The 20,887-nt window shown below is 42.9% G+C and overlaps 1 protein-coding gene and 1 pseudogene across 3 annotated transcripts in view; both read right to left on the bottom strand.

Annotated features, from left to right (window-relative positions):
- The window catches only part of ATP8A2 (ATPase phospholipid transporting 8A2), a 587,617-nt gene that overhangs the window by 222,236 nt on the left and 344,494 nt on the right, over positions 1-20,887 (bottom strand). For all 3 annotated transcript variants that reach the window (XM_032838223.1, XM_032838221.1, XM_032838222.1), the window contains exons 26-27: positions 5,067-5,250; positions 1,014-1,124 (exon numbers count right to left, since the gene is read on the bottom strand). In XM_032838223.1, coding sequence (XP_032694114.1) covers positions 1,014-1,124; positions 5,067-5,250 — 295 coding nt within the window. The remainder of the gene's footprint in view (positions 1-1,013; positions 1,125-5,066; positions 5,251-20,887) is intronic.
- On the bottom strand, positions 17,490-17,607 carry LOC116855518 (annotated as a pseudogene).

The raw sequence follows: 20,887 nt of genomic DNA, 5'->3' as shown, positions 1-20,887 counted from the left end.
TCAGTCACAGTTCCATTAGTGAACCACTTGTTAAAGTCCCTGAGCTGCACATTTTAAAGGACCACATAAGATAAAGTTGATGAATGTCTTGGTTATTATTTCCACCAAGAGCTGAGAAATCTGACACAAAATAACTCCTAACAGACTGAGATAGTAACACCAAATGCAATTAACATTGCTTTCCTATTTCTTTACAGAGTGACAGCCCGCTTCCTCTTTTCTCAACACACTTGGAAATCTATTAGTCACGTCGGCCTCAAAAACCACACGGTCTACAGCAGAGCTGGCCTTAAAAAGGAGGCAAGAGGCGGCTGGTCCTCCCAGAGTTTAATGAGAAAGCACCCACTCCTCTTGTTCCCAGCCCCAGCCCTCTCCTGCTCTAGTCCCTCTAATAAGTAAAATAAGTGTGCCTGCAATTGAATCAACATGCTGAAAACCAGCTTGACAACCCAAGAAGTTCACAGAGATATTCTTAATTGCCTTATTTGTTTACTCCCCACTTACTCCCACACCTTCCCCCATTTAAATAGTATGTTCAAATACTCTAGAGGCTGGGAATCAATGCTTGGGTAACTTGCAAATGCCATGAGAAACAGATCAAGAAATCAGGCCCTTTCAGTCTAGGAAAGAGAAGAGCAACCAGGTTGCCTGGAAACATCCCTGTGCCACCGAGAAAGCACATCGGCTGCCCAGGCTCTCAGCCACCATCTCCCCGCCCCCCCGCCCCCATCTCCCGGCCAAGGAGCACAACGTGAGTGACGACAAGAATAGTCCACAAGGGCCAAGGACACCAAGGCTCCCCGCACTGGTTCCTCGGCATGAGGACCTCGATCTGTGAGGTGACCCCACTTCACAGAGGTTGTGTATGTCCCAGCAGGACCTTTGAATTTCACAAGAACAAAATACTTTCTTGCACTTACCTTAAGTATGTGAAGATGCCCTCTGCAAAAACCCCGTCCCCACCCCCACTCCTCCCCCACCCACCGGCCAAGGAAGAAGGTGGCCTGGCTCACCTCGATAATGTAGAGAACCACGTTCTTATAGAAACAATACAGGATACACTTGGTCACACGATTGTAGCTCCAGGCGCCATGGACCAGCAGCAGCTTCTCCAAGTAGGAGAACTGAGGGGGAAAAATGGCAAAGTTCAGGAGCGCCCATCCTTTACGAACAAAAGTCACAAAATGCTGTTTGGGGACAGACAAGGTCATCCAGGAAGACAGATTCTGCCAAGAACCTGAGAAAACCATACATTTCCAGAAACTATAGGCAGAGCTTTTGGGTCCAGTGAGGACAACTAAACTCTCCTCTTAAATCTACCTTAGTATTTTCCCCCAAATGCCAGTTTGGACATCTCATTGTTATTCTTGTGAATTCTGTTTACACAAATGCTTCTTAAGGGTCTTAACGGTTAGGAGAAGGTGACCTCTTGAACTGGAAGAAAAGAAAAGCACAGTGGCAACCAGATGCTTCTAGTCAATCAGATTTGGTGGTGACTTCAGGAACAAGGGACAGGAACACTCGTGAACCATAACCCTTTTTTAAAAAAGGGATGCACGTGGAGACACGACCTATTTCCACTGTCAGCCTGCACGTTAAAAGCAATTGCATTGCACATGCACACAGATGTTCAGGCACAAACACACAGCCTTACCACGTTGTTCTCCTTTTTTGCTACCACCTAGTACAGAGTACCCCTTGCTAGAGTGCTATGCAGTCAAGAAAAACAAAAAAACAAGTGGCTGAAACTAAGGTGACAGTGATGGAATGGTTCTTGCAGTTTGAAATACTGAGCAATATTCAGTAAAATCCCTGAATCCTCTTTGGGGTAGGGGGTCTTTGGATCCCACTTAAATCCTATCCCCTCAGCATTCTCTTAGCCTGGCTTCGCTTGCTGTGTCCTACTTCACAAAGGTCCCCAAAGGCATGAACATGAGCTGGAGGGAGAGAAATGAGAGTTTTTGTTGTGGTTGTTGTTTTGTTGTGTGGCCTATGGTGTGCTCTGGCATGAAGGCACCATTGGGGCGAACCTGTTTAAATCCATGATTTCTATACACTGATTGGCCTTGGACCCCACTGACATTTCCCTTGATTGCCTTGAACTAAAACCTTAATTCCCCTATTCAAAGTCATAGGGCAGTCCTTGGGCTCATTCCCTTGGAAGAGATAATCAGACTGTATTGAGAACATCTGTAAACTTCAGAAATTCTTTTGCTATTGCAAACTTCCGATTAATTTCTGATTACTTTTGAAATTAAATTTAACTATCAGTAGAAAAGAATGACTGATAGGAAATATAGTTTTCTTTAAAGAAAACATTTTCTTTCAAAACTTTCTTTCAAAACATTTCTTTCTTTCAGGTCACCCAATGCGAAAGCCACATAATAATTTCCATTAGCTGTGAAGAAGTCAGCTCAATCCAACATGACATCACATTTCATGAGAAATCTACCCAGGAGATGGGGATAAGGCAGGTCACTTGACTGCAAACTCCAAAAGCTATATGGCCACTTCAAAATGGCAGGGGTAGGTGCATATGGAAAAATAAAACTCCCCATAAAAGCTCATTAAGGATTCCAAAGGGGAATGGGGAATCATAAAGTAACTGGCTAAACAAATAAAAAGGAAGTTTGCATTTGACCCAGACCCCCTGATGTTAAACTTCAGTGGGCACAGAGAACATCTGCTGAAATCATCCAAAATGACTCAATGTTAGTGCGACAACGATTTGTTTTCAGGGGGAAAAAAATGCATATATCCTAAATCAAAATGCTATTTTCAGGAGGCCATTCCAAAAACCTTAAGAAGGTAGGGGGCGCGAACGATTGTCTCCTGAGGAGAACAGGCAGCTGGGGCCAGAGGACATGCAGGCTGCCCATGGGCAAGGCAGCAGATCGGGGGCGGGGGGTGGCTGTCAGTCCCAGGGGCTGCTCTGTGGATAAAAGCACAGGTAGGCAGGAAAGAAGCAGAACCAGAGTTTTGCCCATTTCATCATTTTTCCCAAGGACTGGGAGCTAAGGTGCTTTCTTCTGTATGTAACCTTCCAGGGTACTGCCTCAAAAACCCAATCAAAAATGTCTTCATCCATGTGCAGTAAAGTGACAGAGACTAAGATGTTAACTCCAACCAAAGACATGGATCATTTCACCAGGGTGAAGGGATGCATGAAATTGTGGGCTCTCTTGCTTCTAACCGAAGAAGAGGAGGCACAGGGTCTGGCAGAGAAGGCGTAAGGCAAAGAGCAACGCTGCCCTGAAACAGCGGAACCTCTTCCTGATCGTGAGCAGGACCACAGACAGGAGAAATGAAGACCCACGGACACGTGTGGCTACCCGTCACTTCTTCTGGCCGTGCTCATTGTTACACCAGTGGGGCAAGAAAACCCCGAACTCTAACTCTAACTCTCTCCTCCTTATGCTTCTTTGATGCTTTTGATTTGAAGAGAGCAATTGCTCCAGATTCCACAGCCTATTACTATGCAGCTTCAATAAAGCAGGTCATGGAATCTCCCTTCCCCAGACATTTTAAAGAAAAAGACAGACAAATATTTGCCTGAAACTCCTAGGAAACCTCCAAAGATCCCTTCCAGCCACATGATGCTATAACTCAAGTATTTAATAATGCTGGGTGTATAACGTCTACAGCTGCTGACAGACTACAGGAAGCGAGAGTCCCACAGGCCTTGGAGTGGTTTACTCAGGAACGTGAACGGGCAGGTGTGCGGGGATGGTCCCTAAGGTCACGTCCAAGTCTGGTGTTCTCTGACCCTGGATGCTCGGACCCAAGGCAGGTCACCCAATGTGAAGGAGCCCCAGTGTTCCCACCTGTACAATCAGAATTCCTTTCCCTGACTACTTTAGCAATTATCTTGAGGATTTATTTGAAATCGAGATTGATTTCATGTACTTTCCAGAGCCATGAGGATTTTGTAATTCCTCCCTGTGTTTGCAGAACCACGAGCTGGGAGGGAATCGGAGAGGTGATCTAATACAGAGCACCCCTCTGGGGAGGTAGACCCCAAAGCTGCACAGGACCAGCCTGCAGCCCTGGGATGCTGGAAGCTCTTTCACAGTCCATATGCAGCCCCTGATGTCAGCTGGAAGGGGTAAAAAGCCATCACTACCTGTGTTCATGCGATTAAGGTTAACACATTCTTCAAATGACTAAACACTGGAAGGAGATGAGGGAACCCTAGCTAATGACCAAATGAGCAGGCCCTTTATCATGACATACTGTAATGCATAGACAGGAGGAAATGATCAGTGCCCAGTATGCAGTCTAGATTTTCTGGATGATCAAGCAGGCCAAAAAACCTAGATATGTCACCTGAGATCAGGAGGTTGGCTATTTTCCTTCACTTTTTGGCTCTCCATCATTGAGGAGTAGACATTTCTTTCAGCCTCAAGCCACCTGTTCCATGACTACAAAGTGCATCAGGAACCTCTGCATGCAACATCGGATCCAGAGGGGAATGGGCTGACCTTGGCCTAACAGCAGGAGGCCGGCTCCTACTGACCGTGGGTTATCGCTACAGCACCCTGGTTATGGCTACAGAGAGGGAAGCAGTTGTAAGCCACTGCTTTCCCCTGACCTCAAATGCCTGAGGAGAGAGCGTTCTAGCACCTTCTAAAAAGAGAACCAGTTCTGGAATGGGAATGGTAGAGAACGGATATAATGAGCACAGCTATTCCTTGGTATGGGACAGCACAGGGAAAAGCCCATGCAGCAGATGTGAAAGCTGAGGATGAAAGACTATCATTAGCAGGATCAGAGACCTATCTGTTATGAACGATGCCTGCCTGGAGGACAGAGAGCTTGGCCAACCTCACAGCTAGCAAAAACCCACCACAAGAACCAAAACAACTACAACAACCAGGGGCCTTTAAACTGCACAGGATCAAGGCCACAGGGAAATCCGAATACTCTGGTGATTTTGTCTGGACAAACTTCAAAAGGGATGGCACAGTTCTTAGGGCTGGACTGAAGGTCAAGCACCAATCAGACTTTCATGCCCAGTGGACATCTCTGTCAACAGGACAGGACAGTTGGTCAACCGCGCCTCTGACCTGTGCAATGGCATAATCCGAGTTGTTGGTTGCCTGCATGCCTTCATTCCCACTGATTCCTACACCCACGTGAGCTGTCTGGATCATCCCAACGTCGTTGGCACCATCCCCAATGGCGAGGGTGATGGCCTTTACCCGCTTCTTAACCACGTCCACTATTTCAGACTTCTGCAGAGGAGACACCCTGTAAGAGAAGAAAGAAATGATGACTATGTGCATCCTTCCAGGGGAAACAGCTGTAATCTACATTTAGCTGCATTAAAAGGGCAGTTATTGGACCATTTCCAGATTCAATACATACATTTTATGCTCATGTGCAAAGAAGCTTTCAGAAAACAGTAGCTTGTGGCTTTCAAGTATTTGCCAACTTCACAGATGAAATACACAAGTCAAAACTAACTTAAAACACAGCCTGTCTGTAATCGCTCTGCCCAGGGGGAACCATGCGCGCCAACTCCTCAGGGCCACATGTGGCCCCCCGAATGATAAAGACAGGGAAGCTAGTTAGAGGTCTTAGGAAATGTCTTTTGAATAAATCAGAAAACTAGCACAGACCCCATTTTTGCTTTTCTGCTCAACACATACAACCTAGGGCTGGTAAGAGAATCTTCTGTAAAATCTGCTTTCACGGAAGGGAAAGAAAATTGGCAAGGCTTGAGAAGTGCAGAAAGAGGACCAGAGGAAGAGAGAGGAAGAAAGCCTTCCCCTTCTCCACCTCGGAAATGGAGGCAGTGTCTGAAGGGCAGCTACGGTGGAAGGATTTAAGAAGGCGTGGGGGCGTCACAGGGACAGAAGGTCTCCCAAAGCTCAGCTGGGTAGAAGCACAGCCCAACGGGGGGAGATACGACTGCCTTTGCCGAAGAGGGGTTGTTTCTGCAAGGAATCAAAAGAATGTGGGCTATTTTTCTTAGGTTCTCAAGTCATCTGGGAAGAGGACCCAACATAAATCTGTGGGGCTAAAACACAGCAGTGTTAATTATGATGAAGGCTATGTTCAGAGTATGAGACCAGATAATACAATAACTTGAGAAAACTACCAGTACCTCAGGACTGACTTATTTTAAATTCTGAACTGGTGAGCTGATAGTCACTTTGGGAAATTGACAGGTAAACTCCTGAATGACTAAAACATACACACACACGTGCACATACACTGCACGCATGTGCTGCACACACAAACACAGTAAAAGGCCTGTCGGGGTTTCCCAGAGATATACTGGCTGAACCCGCATATGTACTGTACTTGTAAACTGGGATAGATACTTAAAGACTTTCTTAGTTGTACTATGACCTTTCATACGGCCTCTGACCTCAAAACATCAGTTTCCAACAAAAAACTTAAACTTTACCTTTTATTTACTTTTACCAACCCAGAGACTTGTCTGTGTTTGGAGAGACGGCAAACTGAATTTAAAGCACAGTTACAATGAAAGCCTTTGTTCAAAGAAATGAAAATTAGCAAGTTAGCAAAAGAGAATCAATAGGTTGAAAGGCCTTTAGGAGCCAATGTTATATGATCTACTACCTCTTTTATCATTTTCACAGTGATTTTCAATAATGGGAGTTTATTGCCTCCTGGGACAATTGGAACCACTAAAAATTATTATTATTACTTTTTTTGAGGTTGATAAGCTATGTACTTCAAAGTACTAATTCTGTCCTCCGGGTTAGGCTAGAATAAGCACAACTCTTCTTTCAAATATTAGGAAGGCTGAACTAGAAAGACACCTATCACATCCTTCCTCCATAAGTTCAGTGTCTGCTGGCTGAACTGTCCCAGGTCCCTCACCCATGATTTAACAGGCATGCTTCAGAACTTACAAATAACTTCCAAGTGTGATCTTCCAGACAGCTACAAGCAGAGCACAACAGAATCACCATCTCCCTGGAGCCAATTACTAGACCTACTGTAATATATACATATCTTAGCATGAAATCACTGGAAGCTTTACGCTGTCCATCACTGACCCTCCAGGCACCTAAGTGTAAGCAATTTTCATGGATAGGGATATTAGCTGTAGCTCTTCCTTCTACATTTGTTCAAGAGCTACTTGGAGCCAAGGGCTGACCTTGACATTCCTCTCTCATTAAACTCCTGACTGGCAGACACAGCTCTCACAATTCCAATCTGCTACACAAATGTAATATCCCATTTCATCTCTAAGCTCAGTAGAAGCAGAGATCAAATATATGGAGAAAACAAAGTAGGATTTGAAGTTAAATAATTGCACATGACCTTCCCCTGTTCCCTATACTGTTTAAACAGAGGAAATAATTCTGAGTTCTCATCTTTCCATCAGTAAAAATGGGAAAATGAGAACCACCCAACTAATTAGATAGTTGATATATTTATGTGAAATCATGTTATCTTGCCAGTGTGAAACAAATGTTATCTCCTACCTTACCTGTAAAACTCTGATTGCTGGAAAAAGAAAATTGGACACATCTAAGAACTATGTACCATCTAACCTACAGTTCCCTGTAAGTAACTTGGGGTACCGCAGTGGCAAATTAATGATTTTCAAGGAAAATACAGCAACATTTCTCAGAAAGTAGTACAACATACTAGCTCAAAGTAGCTCACAGTTTTGATATCAGATAATGCTACATTCCTTCTTTTTTTTTTTTAAAGACTTTATTTCTTTGAGAGACAGACCACATAAGGGGCAGCAGCAGAGGGAGAGAGAGAATCTCAGGCAGACTCCCTGCTAAGCATGGAGCCCAACACAGACCTCGATCTCATGACCCTGGGATCACGACCTGAGCTGAAATCAAGAGTCAGACCCTTAACCCACTGAGCCACCGTGGAGCCCTGCTACATTCCTTTTTATGATATCTTGGTGAAGCTGAGTTTTCACGGCTGCTATGATAAAAAGCAAATATAGCTTGTGAAAAATCAACGTGGAATAGGAAATGAGGGACACAGCATTCATGCTTTCTCCAAGGTTTGAGAAGGTGTACAAAGCTTAACAGGTGTGCATACCATAATACCGGCAAATGATCATGGCTATTTAAGGATGAAAGAAAGTATTATTTCCTTCTGGTTATGCGCATTAGTGTTTCAAATGTCTGCTAAGTTGTTAGGACATAAATACTTCTTAAATTGTCTGACCTTCCCTTCCTAACAGTTATGACTGTTTGGCATTCCTTCTTGGCCTATGGGCTTTGCAAAGGAATTACTGAGACACTAGGGTACAGTAAATGCAGAGAATCTGGGAACCTCCATGTTGATCACTCCTCTCTATGGTTACATCGATCACTCTTCCGAGTACAATTGTTCACTCACTGAAGTAGAACTTTACCACCATTTAAACTCAAACTCTTCTTCTGTGTCCACAAATGTGTCACAGAAGCACACTGGACAGACACTGAATCAGCACTGGGATCCTTGAGGCTGCGACTCCTTGAGATTCCACATGCCACCCAAGTAACTGGGTAAGCTGGTCTCTTTATCAGCTGACCTGAAGTGATGTAGAGCCAAAGGAGGTCTACAGGGCAAGAGGGGAATCTGCAGGGCGCAAAGCTTAAGGACAGCAACATGGCGCTGTGGGAGGAGGAAAGGGCTATGGTGGTGGAATGGGAAAGCTCCTACACAAAGCCATAGTTTCCTCCGAGGTCAAAGGATTTACTAATAAGTCAACCAACAAGCAAGTATCAAGTCAAATATAATCACTACATTTGCCACCCTGGGATTTGAAACTCCAGCAAATCAAGTCATGATTGTGATGACTTTAAGCAAAATCTGTGAAAGTCCAATACCTGCCTTTTCCCAAAAAGCAAGCGTATAGAGAGAACCTGACTGGGGTATATAAACCGAGTCATACCCCAGCATTTTAGAAGCATGAAATTCTCATCAAGGATTTATTATACCCTCAGCTGTGATGCCTTGAGAAAATATAACTCTAGCACCCACAAGGGGTTCAAAACAGATGTCAAACAGCTAATTTCTATAGAACTGAACAGGTACCATTATGCTTCAGTCATACGAACTATTTCAGTATGCCAAGTTGCCACGAAGCACAAACCAGCTCTTTTTAAATCTTAATTTGCAACCTGGAATCACATGCCACACTTAAGTATTCCCAGCATATAGTACATTCAAACTATAAAATAAGAATTCCAGACCACATCTGAGCTAAGCTAGGCACTTGGGACAGTTCTATAAACTATTTTAGTGCCTTATGAATAAAAACACAAAATCAAAGCTCTTTAATAAACTGGAGAGATATTTTACCTACTTTTTTGGCTAACACAAAAGATTCTAAAATGAAAAATAATTTTTCCTTTTGAGACTTAAAAAAATTCCATATTCTGGAGTATCTAATTTTATGAGATATGTGTTCCTGAAATTTTTTAAGAAGATTTACTTATTTATTTGAGAGAAAGAGAGAACATGGGTGGAGGGCAGAGGAAGAGGGAAAGAGAATCTTATGCAGACTTCATATTGAGAGCAGAGCTAAAACTAAGAGTTGGACACTTAACCAACTGAAATACCCAGGTGCCCCTGTGTTCCTGGAATTTTTAAAACTTACTTTCTAAAATTATTTCAAATATAACACTTATGTAGAACCTTTGGTAACTGCTTTTCTAGAATTAGTGATCATGCATGAATTTATCCAATCTACAGAAGTCCTGGTCTCAGAATGAGTTTCTAAAATTCTGAATTGCAATATCATCTGAGCAAACTTAAATCCCTTCCCTTCTCAGAGCTCTGAGGTCTCATCTGTCAAAGAGGGGTAGACCTCTATTACTGATTTATAGAGTGAACTCCACTGAGCCAAGGGAGTCACAAGAAACCTCACCCAGGAGCACCCAAGAGAACTTCAACTAAAGCCACAACACTTATTCATTAACCAGATTCACTAAATGCTTTTAACTAGTTGGACTCCCAAACTTCTTTATTCCATATAGAAAGTTCTTATGACAGAAAAGGAAGTTTGAAGACCACTGGCCTAGATTAATAAGTCTCAAATTTTAAGTGAGTATCAGAATCACCTAGAGAGCTTGTAAAAATAGAGTTTTTTGATTCAGAAGTGTGCATTTAACAAGCTCCCAGGTGATGCCGATGCTGCTTGTCTCTGGACAACAATGATGTAGTTAGCACTGACCTGGACAAGATCACAAGAGCTCACTGGCTCAAATGTTTTAATTAGCTAGGTAGGCTTACATTTCCCTAGCATAAGATACATGTAAAATTTTCATGAAGTGACATGTAACAATGAGCAGGAACACTGAATCTCATCCTCTTCTTTCAAGTTTTGTATAGGTAGGTTCTTCTTTGCTTTTAACCCCCAACTAGCGAGTACAAAACAGGGTTGGAATTTAAAACAGTCTTCCAATCTGAGTCTCATGTAAGAGGCTGAGAAAGAGGAAGTAATAACCAAAAATGTGGTCTACAGGACTTTATATGTTTTATTAATGACACAGAAACCAACGACTATGATTTAGTTAATGAAAAATTCGATTTTCCTGTTAACTTAAAGATAATACCTTTATGAAAGCGATCCTCTTTCCTTAAAAGAATCAAAATATTATATCTTTTTTCTCATAGCAGTCAATAACCCTAAATGTTTAGAAAATTGCAACATCTTAAAAAACAAATCTCAGTTTGCAGATAAATGAACACCTAACAGAGAGATCTAAAATTTAAAACCAATTAAACTACCCTACGTATCTGTTTAATAAGTGCTTCTATGATTGACCAACACCCGTTCTGACCCCTGCATTCTTTCCTTCGATGCATTTAGTGCACTGATGCAGGGCCAGTTGTCCAGGCCTCCTGGACAGTTTTAGCTTTCTGGAACATTCTATCCCTGTGGTCTCACCCAAAATGTGTGACTCTCTCAAATTTGATCTCATACCTCAGTTCTTAGTGCATCTCACCATAGCTCTAAGCTCCAAAAGCAGATAATGTTGGCAGCTTGGGACAGTCCCCAGAACAGAGTGGCAGATAGGAGGCTTCAGGTTAGACAGGGCGGTGAGAAGGTGTATCTGGGCAAACCCATATGTACCTGAGGCTAGCTAATGGCGTAGGCACAAAGAAGTGAAATTTAAACTCCCTCACTCAGTGGTTCTCAAATAAACTTAAGTGCTCCTTTATTATAAAAATGTACATATAGAAAAGGAGCTACATTCTACATGAGGAAGCTGTAAGAGATGGTGCCTCAATGACTCACAAGATGTAACTGAAGATGTGGTCCAGGTTTTATTTCAAAAACGCAGTGCCTGACCAAGAGGCAGCCTCACAGGGTTGGGCTGGAGCAGAACACATTCTCAAAAGCAGAATGAGTGGCTATAAAGGGAAAAATCATTATCCATGAGATAATGGGTTTGAGAGGGTAGCACCATACACCTAGTTGCTAAATGAGCAACATACACAGATGTTGAGGGATGAGCGTCTCTGGCTTTGGTTGGTTCAGCAGTGAAAGGTTCTATCCTACCTCAGCATCTCCTCCAAAAATTGAGATGTTATGGAAGGATTTCTCTCCATCCTTAAAAAGTTCAAACCACATTTGATTGGCAATATAAGGGATGGGGTTTCCTACAAAATGTCGTATGACTGAAGCTTTTATTCTTTCCGCAACCTTATAAAAAATCTGCCTCATAAAAGAACAGACAGGATGACAGACCACAAGTGGGTATATCATGGACACCAATGTTTCAAGAACTGATCCTGGAATTATTTAACAGGTACAACTCTTTCAATTAACTCAATGTATGCAGTGTAACGATTATACTCATTATGGGGTATGTGTTTGTCTCCCTCACCTTGCCCTTCCTTTCCTTTTCCATCCTTCCCTCTTTTCCCTCCTTCCCCATCCCACCTAAATGCCAACCCAGTCATTTATATGGCAGACATTCAAAAAACAGTGACTAACTACCAAAGTCATGATTCTAAGATGAACTGTATCTCTAATCATAATTATGAAGAATAGGAGAAAATACAATTCTACTTGGAAATAGGTTAACTTTCTTTCGTTTTTAAAGATTTTATTTACTTATTTGTCAGAGAGTACAAGCAGGGGGAGTGCCAGGCAGAGGAGAAGCAGACTCCCCACGGAGCAGGGAGCCCAAGACGGGGCTCAATCCCAGGACCCTGGGATCATGACCTGAGCTGAAGGGAGACACTTAACTGACTGAGTCACCCAGGTGTCCCCATTAACTTTCCTACAAATGGGAACAGCTATTGGTGTGTAATTCTGAAAGACTAGTTCTACTCACAGGTGGAGACAGTGAAAGCAATACACAAACAATGGTGCTCCTCTGTGAGCTCTTTTGTCACCCATGGAAAGGAGTTGGAAAGACCTCACTATTCCTGTGGTCTAGGGATGGATACTGTTTGCAAACTTCCTGATTGAGTACACCAGTGGCCTTGATTCTGTTTTCTACTAATATCCTTAAAAACATTATAAGCTTATTATAGGTATCTTATGACAGCTCTTAATGACATGTAGAAGCAACAATCCTTCACTTCACATAGGGCTCTCCTGGGAAGGGCTATCACATAAGCCTGGGCTGCTTTCCCCTGCCTCATTCGATCCTCATGCTTTGACTACAATAAGCCAACAGTTAGCTCCTGAATATCGTTGTGCATAAGCACTTCGAGGGCTTACCACACACTGGCTTACCAAGTCTTCTCAAATGGTCTCAGGGACGTAGGGCAAAGAAATCATCCAAACAAATTCTTTATATTTAAGTGCCTCCCTACATATTTGCACCTTGCACCATGATTTCAGTCCTATATCACCTTCTATCACAATCTCGAATACCAAGGTACCTTTGCACTAGCAGTAACTTTTCAATACAGTGCCTAGCAGAATAAGCATGTAATTTGCTGGCAGAGTGAAAGGATGGACCTAGATCTCACTATTGGTGATACAAGCCTCATGAAATAGCTCGGAACCCTAAGGTGATCCAGCCACCCTTGAGAAATACGGGCAGCAAACCACAAGAGCTACTTAGCAGCTAACTGAAGAGCCCAGACGTCCTGACGGTATTGCTTATTTTGGGATGTTCTGGTGACATTCCCTGCGTGAAGGCTGGCTCCCTTGGGTTACGCTGCTGTCACAATGTGACATGTCTGACTGTGCCAGGTGAGGGATGGGGAACTGGTAGCTGTGCCGTCCTCCTGCTTTGTATCTTGGTGGTGGAATTCCACAGTCATTTTAGGAATTTAACACATCTGTTTGAGTATATATTAAATTCAAATTGCAGAAAGCTGAAAACTTCCATAGCATCCTAAAAGCACAAAGATTATTTTCAACATTGCATAAGGATTCATTTTTTTCAAAAATACTAAGCTTAAATGTTTCCACCCTGCAAAAGAGACCTCAGCTTTCAGAAAGAGGAGATGAGCTCTCCTTTACACTCTGTCAAAAAGGGGGAGGAGAACGGAGGGGCAGCTAGGCGGGCTGGAAGCGACAGAGTGTGAGAGCTTTTAAAAAATACTATTTGTATAAATTGGCCACTATAACAATACACTAACAATTGCTAGTAATAATTTCCTTGTTGGTTCAAAGGTTCACTGGACTCACCCAATTTAATACTACAGTCTTAAGGGGTCACTGATGATCTCAGTGTTACACACACACACACACACACACACACACACATACTGTACAAAATGTGGTCTCGATTCTCCTATGTTTTAGTATCAAACCTTGAAAAACAACCTTGCCAGTGTCTTAATCAAAGTATTCTACACTTTTATATTGAATGCATTACCCAGGATTTAAATATGAATAATTTTAGACTAGACACTAGTAACCCAAAGTCACACGTATATGGCCCCTAAATCTTGATTTCAAAATCCAAAAAACTTCTCAACAAACAAGAATTCTGGGCAGGGGTGGGGGAGTGTAGGGAATAAACCCGAATGACCAATTTGGGGATGAGGCTATTTATCATTGATTTTAATTACTATTTGACTGGTGACTGCCTTCACCGTCCTGTGAGCCTTCTCTTCTGTCCAGCCTAGGAAGCAGAGACCAGCCATTGCACAGTCATGAGCTGTGAGGGAACCTGATATTCTTCATTCACCGAACAAAAACCTTATAACCTGATCCGGCCTGTGCTTTGGCCGTAAATGCTGCCCGCGCAGCTGAGGCTTTCAGAGTGGCTCTCTGAGAAAGGGAGGACACCCTGTCTGCCCGAGATCAATTTACTCCACAACCAGAAAGGGCTCACTTTGAAATAAGTATCCCCTGCTTGGGGGCTCAGAATTTATGCATCTGTACTTGTGTCCATAACAATTTTATTGCATGTCCAGGAAACAGAACAATTAGAGTGGCGCTCCTACAGGAGTCTAGCTTCTGAAAACCTAACATCTCCACTAAATGATACAGAATATATGAAGATCTGGGCAAACACATTTGATGTAAAAATTTAATAGGTCGTATGTTGTGAATTACATACGGGTTTATATTCACTGAAGTCAACTGGCTATAGTCTGTTTCTTCCTGTCCTAGGCTGAAAAGAAGGGCCCAGACTAGGAAGGCTGGGATTTAAATAAAAGATATTAGATCCTTCTGTTCCCAGGCTGAAACAGGGATTAGAATAACACATTTAAATACCTTAATGTTTTTAGCACAAAAAGCATTAATTCGATACTCTGCTTCCTTGAAATGCTTTATTAAAGCCCCCCAAAACTCTCTTAGGAGTGTCTGCCTTCTTTGGAGTTAACATACATTTATTGTTCTCCACTGCAAATTTCACTAGTATTTCAAAACAGCGTGCCTGGCCTCTGCTGTGGGGACGGTGGGAATAGGAAATAGAACTGAGAGGAAACCTGAGAAGGCTTTGAGTTTTGACATTTCAGAGCAAGCTATGGCTCCTTCAGGACTAGGGATCATGAGCTCATGCACCACTGAAAATAAATGATGACTAAGACGCTTAACAGAATGATTTTAATTAGACCTGCCCTTCACCTGTTGCAAAGGTCACCTGATTACCAGTCCAATAAGTAAGCCAAACTGTAACTACCTGTACTCTGGAAAAAGTGGGGCAGCCTATCTGCCTCTTGACCTTCAGCTGGGGCCTGATCCAAGCAACCCAGAGCCCTAGAGAGCCACAGGGACAGCAGTGACTGATGCCATGTGCACCCAACTCTCTCAAATTGGAAAAATCGAGAGTGGAATTTGTTGTGTGGAAATGCAGAGAAGTTACACAGAGTTCTTTCTTCCAAGTATCATATACCCCTTCTCAAACCTCAAGCCTGTGGATAATAAGCCACTAATTCTTGATCTCAATAGCAGGAAGTGATAATGCTTTTCTGGAGTCACATTTGTCCGAACCCATAGAATATACACCAAGAGTGAACTCTAATGTGAACTATGGAGTCTGAGTGACATGTAGGTTCATCGACTGTAACAAATGTACAGTGTCGGGGGCGGAGGGTGGATGTTGATAGTGGGGAAGGCTCTGCATGTGTTGTAAAATCTCTGTACCTTCTACTCAATTTTGCTGTGACCTAAAACAGTTCTAAAAAATAAAGTCTATTGGGGTTGGGATTGGGGAAGCAACAGTATTCGACCATTGCCAAAGTAGAACATGAGAATGACTCCTACTGGTTCTCTACATCTGCTAAAATCCTGGACAGTGACAGAGAAAGACTGACAGACATCAGGCAGATGGGGCAGGAGGGTCTGGTGGGGGGGTGGGGTGCAAGGATGGGCACAATGACCATCCATATGAAGGTCTGTGTAAAGAGAGAACACGAGCCCCAAGACACTATGCACCCACCAAAATAATCAACCATAACAGCTAAGTATAAGAGTAGTCAACTTAATCTACTGCAAGCTTAATTTGTAACTTGCTCTTCTAATTGATTAAGACTATCATAATAGCACTTCTTTGGACAGAGTCTGGTCTGAAATATTGCTGTCTGTGTATTTCTGTCTCTATAATTAGGCTATTAGCTACCTGGTCTTAGGGATTTCTTTTACTCATCTTTAAAACCTGTAGCACCAAATACAATTGTTAACAAACAAATGTCTGTTGAGCTACCCATTTTTAAGCGATTGCTCTGGACTTCAAACACAGCTCTCCTTGGGTTCTCCTTATTCTTAATTTTAATTGTTTTCATTTCACCCTCAAGAATATACTTATAATACTAAAGGAATAATGATCATCTTTCAGTTTTGATCAAAGAAAAAGGTGGATTAAAGCATTTGTTCATTATAACGCCTGTTCAGAGAAGCCCAAATCCCAACTTTCAAGTCCACCTGGTAGCTACACTTTTCAGAGTAAATTAATACGCCAATCAGATTCATCAGGTTACCGCCTCCCATAAACAGTAGACACCACACCTAGAAATCAAGCTTGCCATTTATGTGGTTTGATAGGCGGGGTCGGTGCTACCAACACCTGCCCTGTTCACCTTGGCTGGCAGCTGCAGTGGACAAGTGAGCAAGACCACACTGCTGTCCAGGCAGAGAACCTGACGCTGAGACAGTGAGGAGATCAGAGCCAGAGCTAGCTACATTCAGGCCTGCTTGCATTAGGGGTACAAAAGGGGAGTTCAGAATGAAGAAAGCGCCAACCAAGAAACTTCAGATGTGACAGTCAAGAAAGACAATGCAGAAGGTGAGACATGCCTAAATCTTGCAGTTATACCCACCTCGCAGTTGACAATGGGAGTCATCAACCAAACGGAGCCTCAACTAAGGGAATGTGTTGGGAGAGGCTACAGCAGTGTTATAGCAAGCGAAGTTAGAGTGAATACTCTCTTTTTCTATTTCTCACACACAAATGCATAGTATCTCATTAAGGTGAATTGCTGTACTCTAGATAGAATCTAAAGCAATGATACCTTCGGTGTTAGAATTTTTCAGACAACATAACAAAATGACCTGTCACCCACTTAGTGACCCGTTTCCAAGGCAAAGTGACAAGTGCTCGCCAGGCCTTCCTTTGGGCTCCAGGGACACCCAGGTGATAAAAGCATGCACTGTGCCCAATGAAGCTTTTGTTTTTGTTGTTTTGTTTTTGCTTTCTTCCTCCCAATCCTATGGCCTACACCCAGATTCTATTACCTGAGGTCCAAGGTGACCTCAACCTACATGTGGGGAAAGCCTTTATGATCCTGTGGGTTGCTAAGAAAATCCTACCCTTCTTACAACAGCCCCCCACCCACTTCCTCATCCCACAGAGAGCTGGTTCTCTTTCAGGTTTTCGGTGTGCTCTGTGTTCAGGCTGTGGAGGAGGGAGGATAGAGCTCAGGTGATGACCACTTGTGATCCGAGGAACATTCAGGAGGGATGGTGGGGAATGCTTCATGTGAGAGAAATCCACAGATAGGGCAGAACTGGCATCCTTGCCTCCGCTCATATAGACAACCTCCCTGGTTCTGGGTTCTTGCCTCTGTGACCAACACCGAGGGTTTCTAATGTTTCTTAAGCTCTAGAACCTATATTGCTTTCTTTAGAAAAAACAGAATGCTTCATAAATTTGTATATCATCCTAGTACAGGAACCATGCTGATCTTCCCTGTATTTTCCATGTATTTTTCCAACTTTAGTATATGTGCTGCCAAAGTGAGCATTCAAACTTAAGCTCTTAAGTTGAAAGCAAAAACAATATTTTGTTATTTTACAAAAGTAATAATAGTCAAAAAGGAGCGGCAGCGAGTGCTAATTTAACACACACTACTTATTCATCAGTAACAGAGCTATGTGCCCTCCATACACTGGCTGATTTAATCCTCACTGCAACTCTGAGAAGTCAGGAGCATCACCCTGACCAACTCAAGGACGAGAAAACTAGGCTCAGAGTGGTTGACACAGTGTGCCCAAGGTCATGTAACCTAACAAGTGGCCACAACAGGACCTAACCACAGCTGTCTCACCCTGGGTCTGCCTGCTCAGCCACCCCGCTCTACTGGAGACTACTGTGCAAACACCCACTTGAGAAGCTCCGCCTTGTTCTGCTGCACAGCCGGGCTGGGCCAGCCCAGGCTGAGGGACAGAGCACATGCAAGGGATCAGCTATGCCCAGCACTATGGGAGGCCCACAAAGTTACCTGATCCCGAGTCTCCATTCTCGCTTTTGACTTGTGACTGTCCCCACTGCCACATGCCTCATGGAGACTAAATGCACACTAAAGGTGAGCAAGCATTCTGAAAGATGGGGGGATAATCCACGTCTTGGCTTCTACTTGATTCAGATTAAGTGCCCACCACCCCTCATCACCATCCAGGCTCCATGCTAGTCCTGGCTAAGAAGGTCCTCCCCCAAGTTCCTGGCTTCAGGGCCTCCTAGGGTTTCCTGAACAAGAAACAGCAGAGAAGAAAATTTTGCCTCGTGTGTCCCACCCTCCCTCAAAGTCCTGTATCAGACTGCTTTCATGTAGAACTTTACATAATTTCTTTATATACCAACCCATGAAATTGCATACTAATTCACACTAACATTCATACATACTGAATATGAATGTATGAAAACACAAGTAAGACTGTGAGTTCTTGCAGGGTAAAGATTACATCTTCCATTTTTAATGGTCATGCATCCAACAAAGTGCTTGGCACATCATGGCGGCTGCTAAGTTTCCTTCCACGGATCACGTTGCAAGAATAATAGAAGCAGTTCTGCTAGATGCTGTGAGGGAAATGGAGCACGTGGAGGTTTGGAGCAGCGAGTGAGTGGGAACAAAGAACAAACAATGGTCAGCACACCTCTCTTAGAAGCTTTGTCCCTGGGCGAAATTGGGAGTTAAAGTGGGGAAAGCCTGCCTCTGCAGATGGAATTGTAATAATATCAGAGTTTTGCTTGAATGGTTAGAACTGTGTAATTAGCTTATCTGTCCTCATACCCTAATATCAGGTCAGCTGTTCTTTAGAACACATTACAAACACCAAAAAATGTGCAGCCGCCATAAGCATGATCTCCCCATGATCAACAAACATGGAAGCACAATTCTTTCTCGTTTGTGTACCAGAAATAGTTTTTCTTCTTACTCTTGTCTCTCAAAGTGAAATGAAACAGTAAACAACTCAATAGGGATACAATTAATAAAATAGAAGTCCATAATCCATTTTACTCTTCCCAAAGAAAAGGGACAGAATTGATAAAAGACAAATTTCAAACAAGCCTAACCATGTAAAATAACACCAATGAATAAGTCAAACACAGAATGAACCCCAGGTCATGATCCCAGGGTCCTGGGATGGAGCCCTGCATCAGGCTCCCTGTTCAGAGGGGAGCCTGCTTCTCCCTCTTCTGCTCTCCCTGCTTGTGCTCTCTCTCTGTGTCAAACAAATAAATAAAATCTTAAAAACAAACAAACAAACAAACAAACTACCCCCTCCAGCAGATGACCATTTTCGGTTAACCTAAAAATCCCAGTGAAATTTGTCATTATGTATTCTCTTATATCACAGATGATGTGTTGCTATAGTAAAAAATAAAATCTAAAAAACACTTTATCTCTGAAAGGATGATTAAATATTATTTTTAAAAAGTTAAACTAAAACCTGAACTTGTTTATATCTGTTCTGAACAAATTTTAAAGATAAGACGTCTCTGCCTACTTTTTGACATCAGACCTCCAGGACACTCTACTTACCTGGGGCTATATGAGAGCTCCAAAAATCTAGGTAAAGTTCTTTTAAAATTTAAGATATTAATTTTTACTCAAAGAAAAATGTTTTCAATATTATTGAAAAGATAGTTTTGGCTGACTTTTATGAAGCTAGCTATATATATAAGCCATTAGATTAGTAAAAGCTCAAAAAAAATCACATAGGTTTCTTCCATTTGAAATATTTAAAACTTTCCAAAGAAGCAAACAGAAAGCCACTGCTTCCTGGAAAGATAACAGTCTGTTGGTTCTGGGCAGGGAGCACAGCACTGAGCGTGTTCTGTTTGACTTGCTCTCCGATAATCCGAGCAGTAGAAAAGCAGATGCCAGGCCAGTTAGTTGAATAAACCACCAATACTCTTTGTCAGCTTTCTTTGCACATTCTGGAACTCTTTATTGGCAGGTAATGAAGTTCAGGTCATTAATAGCACAAAGGAAAATATATTGAATAATCCAGCCACATAGACTGTAGCAAACTAGCTAACCAATGTAAATGCATCGGGCAATTAAGTTAGATTTGTAACAATAGCCTGACGCTTTTGAGGTGCTACAGCACCCGATAAGGAGGGGGCTCTCAATCTTGACAGAGTCAGATGGTGTCGGCGGTGCGCCTAACAGCTCTTGGAACAAGTCAGACACACGTGAGGCTAAGTGCAAGAGGAGTGATTTCTTTTTTCAAATCCTTGAGTGAATGAAGGAGAGAAAAGTATGCGTGAAGGCTGGCTTAATACACTTTAATGGTCATTAGGAAATAGCCATTCTCTATTTCTTCCAGATGCTCTGTCAACTAAGGAAACAGACATTTCTTTAATTCTGAGGGCTAAGTTTTGACACACATGGTGCCTCTCTCTCTCTCTCTCTCTCCATTTTTGGTGTGTGTGTACACCCACCCACCAAGCACAGTGGCAAAGGAGACCCTTCCCACACTCAAGGAGCTGCTTCTCTCCAGAACATTATCCCACAAGCCTCAGGGCACTGCCAGTTCTCATGACAACATGTCTCCAAGACAGAAGCTGGGGAACGTCATCACAGACATGGAGAGACCATCCCTCCATCCGTCTATGCTGAGGATAATTTTTTCTCTGTGCTCTGCCAACAAAGGCCAGCACCACACTCACTGTTTTGCAATATACCCCAATGTTCACCTTAATACTGGCCTGTGGCTGGCACTCAGAGAATATCTGTGGACCCTCTTCCCCCACTAGGATGAATCTCCAAATTTACAGAGACACGCGGCTCTAGGAGG

Source organism: Lontra canadensis, unplaced genomic scaffold, assembly GCF_010015895.1.
Source record: "Lontra canadensis isolate GAN:19392208 unplaced genomic scaffold, GSC_riverotter_1.0 scaffold103, whole genome shotgun sequence".
Classification (NCBI taxonomy): domain Eukaryota; kingdom Metazoa; phylum Chordata; class Mammalia; order Carnivora; family Mustelidae; genus Lontra; species Lontra canadensis.
Note: the sequence above shows the minus strand (reverse complement) of the source record. Positions and strands in the feature narration are given on the sequence as shown.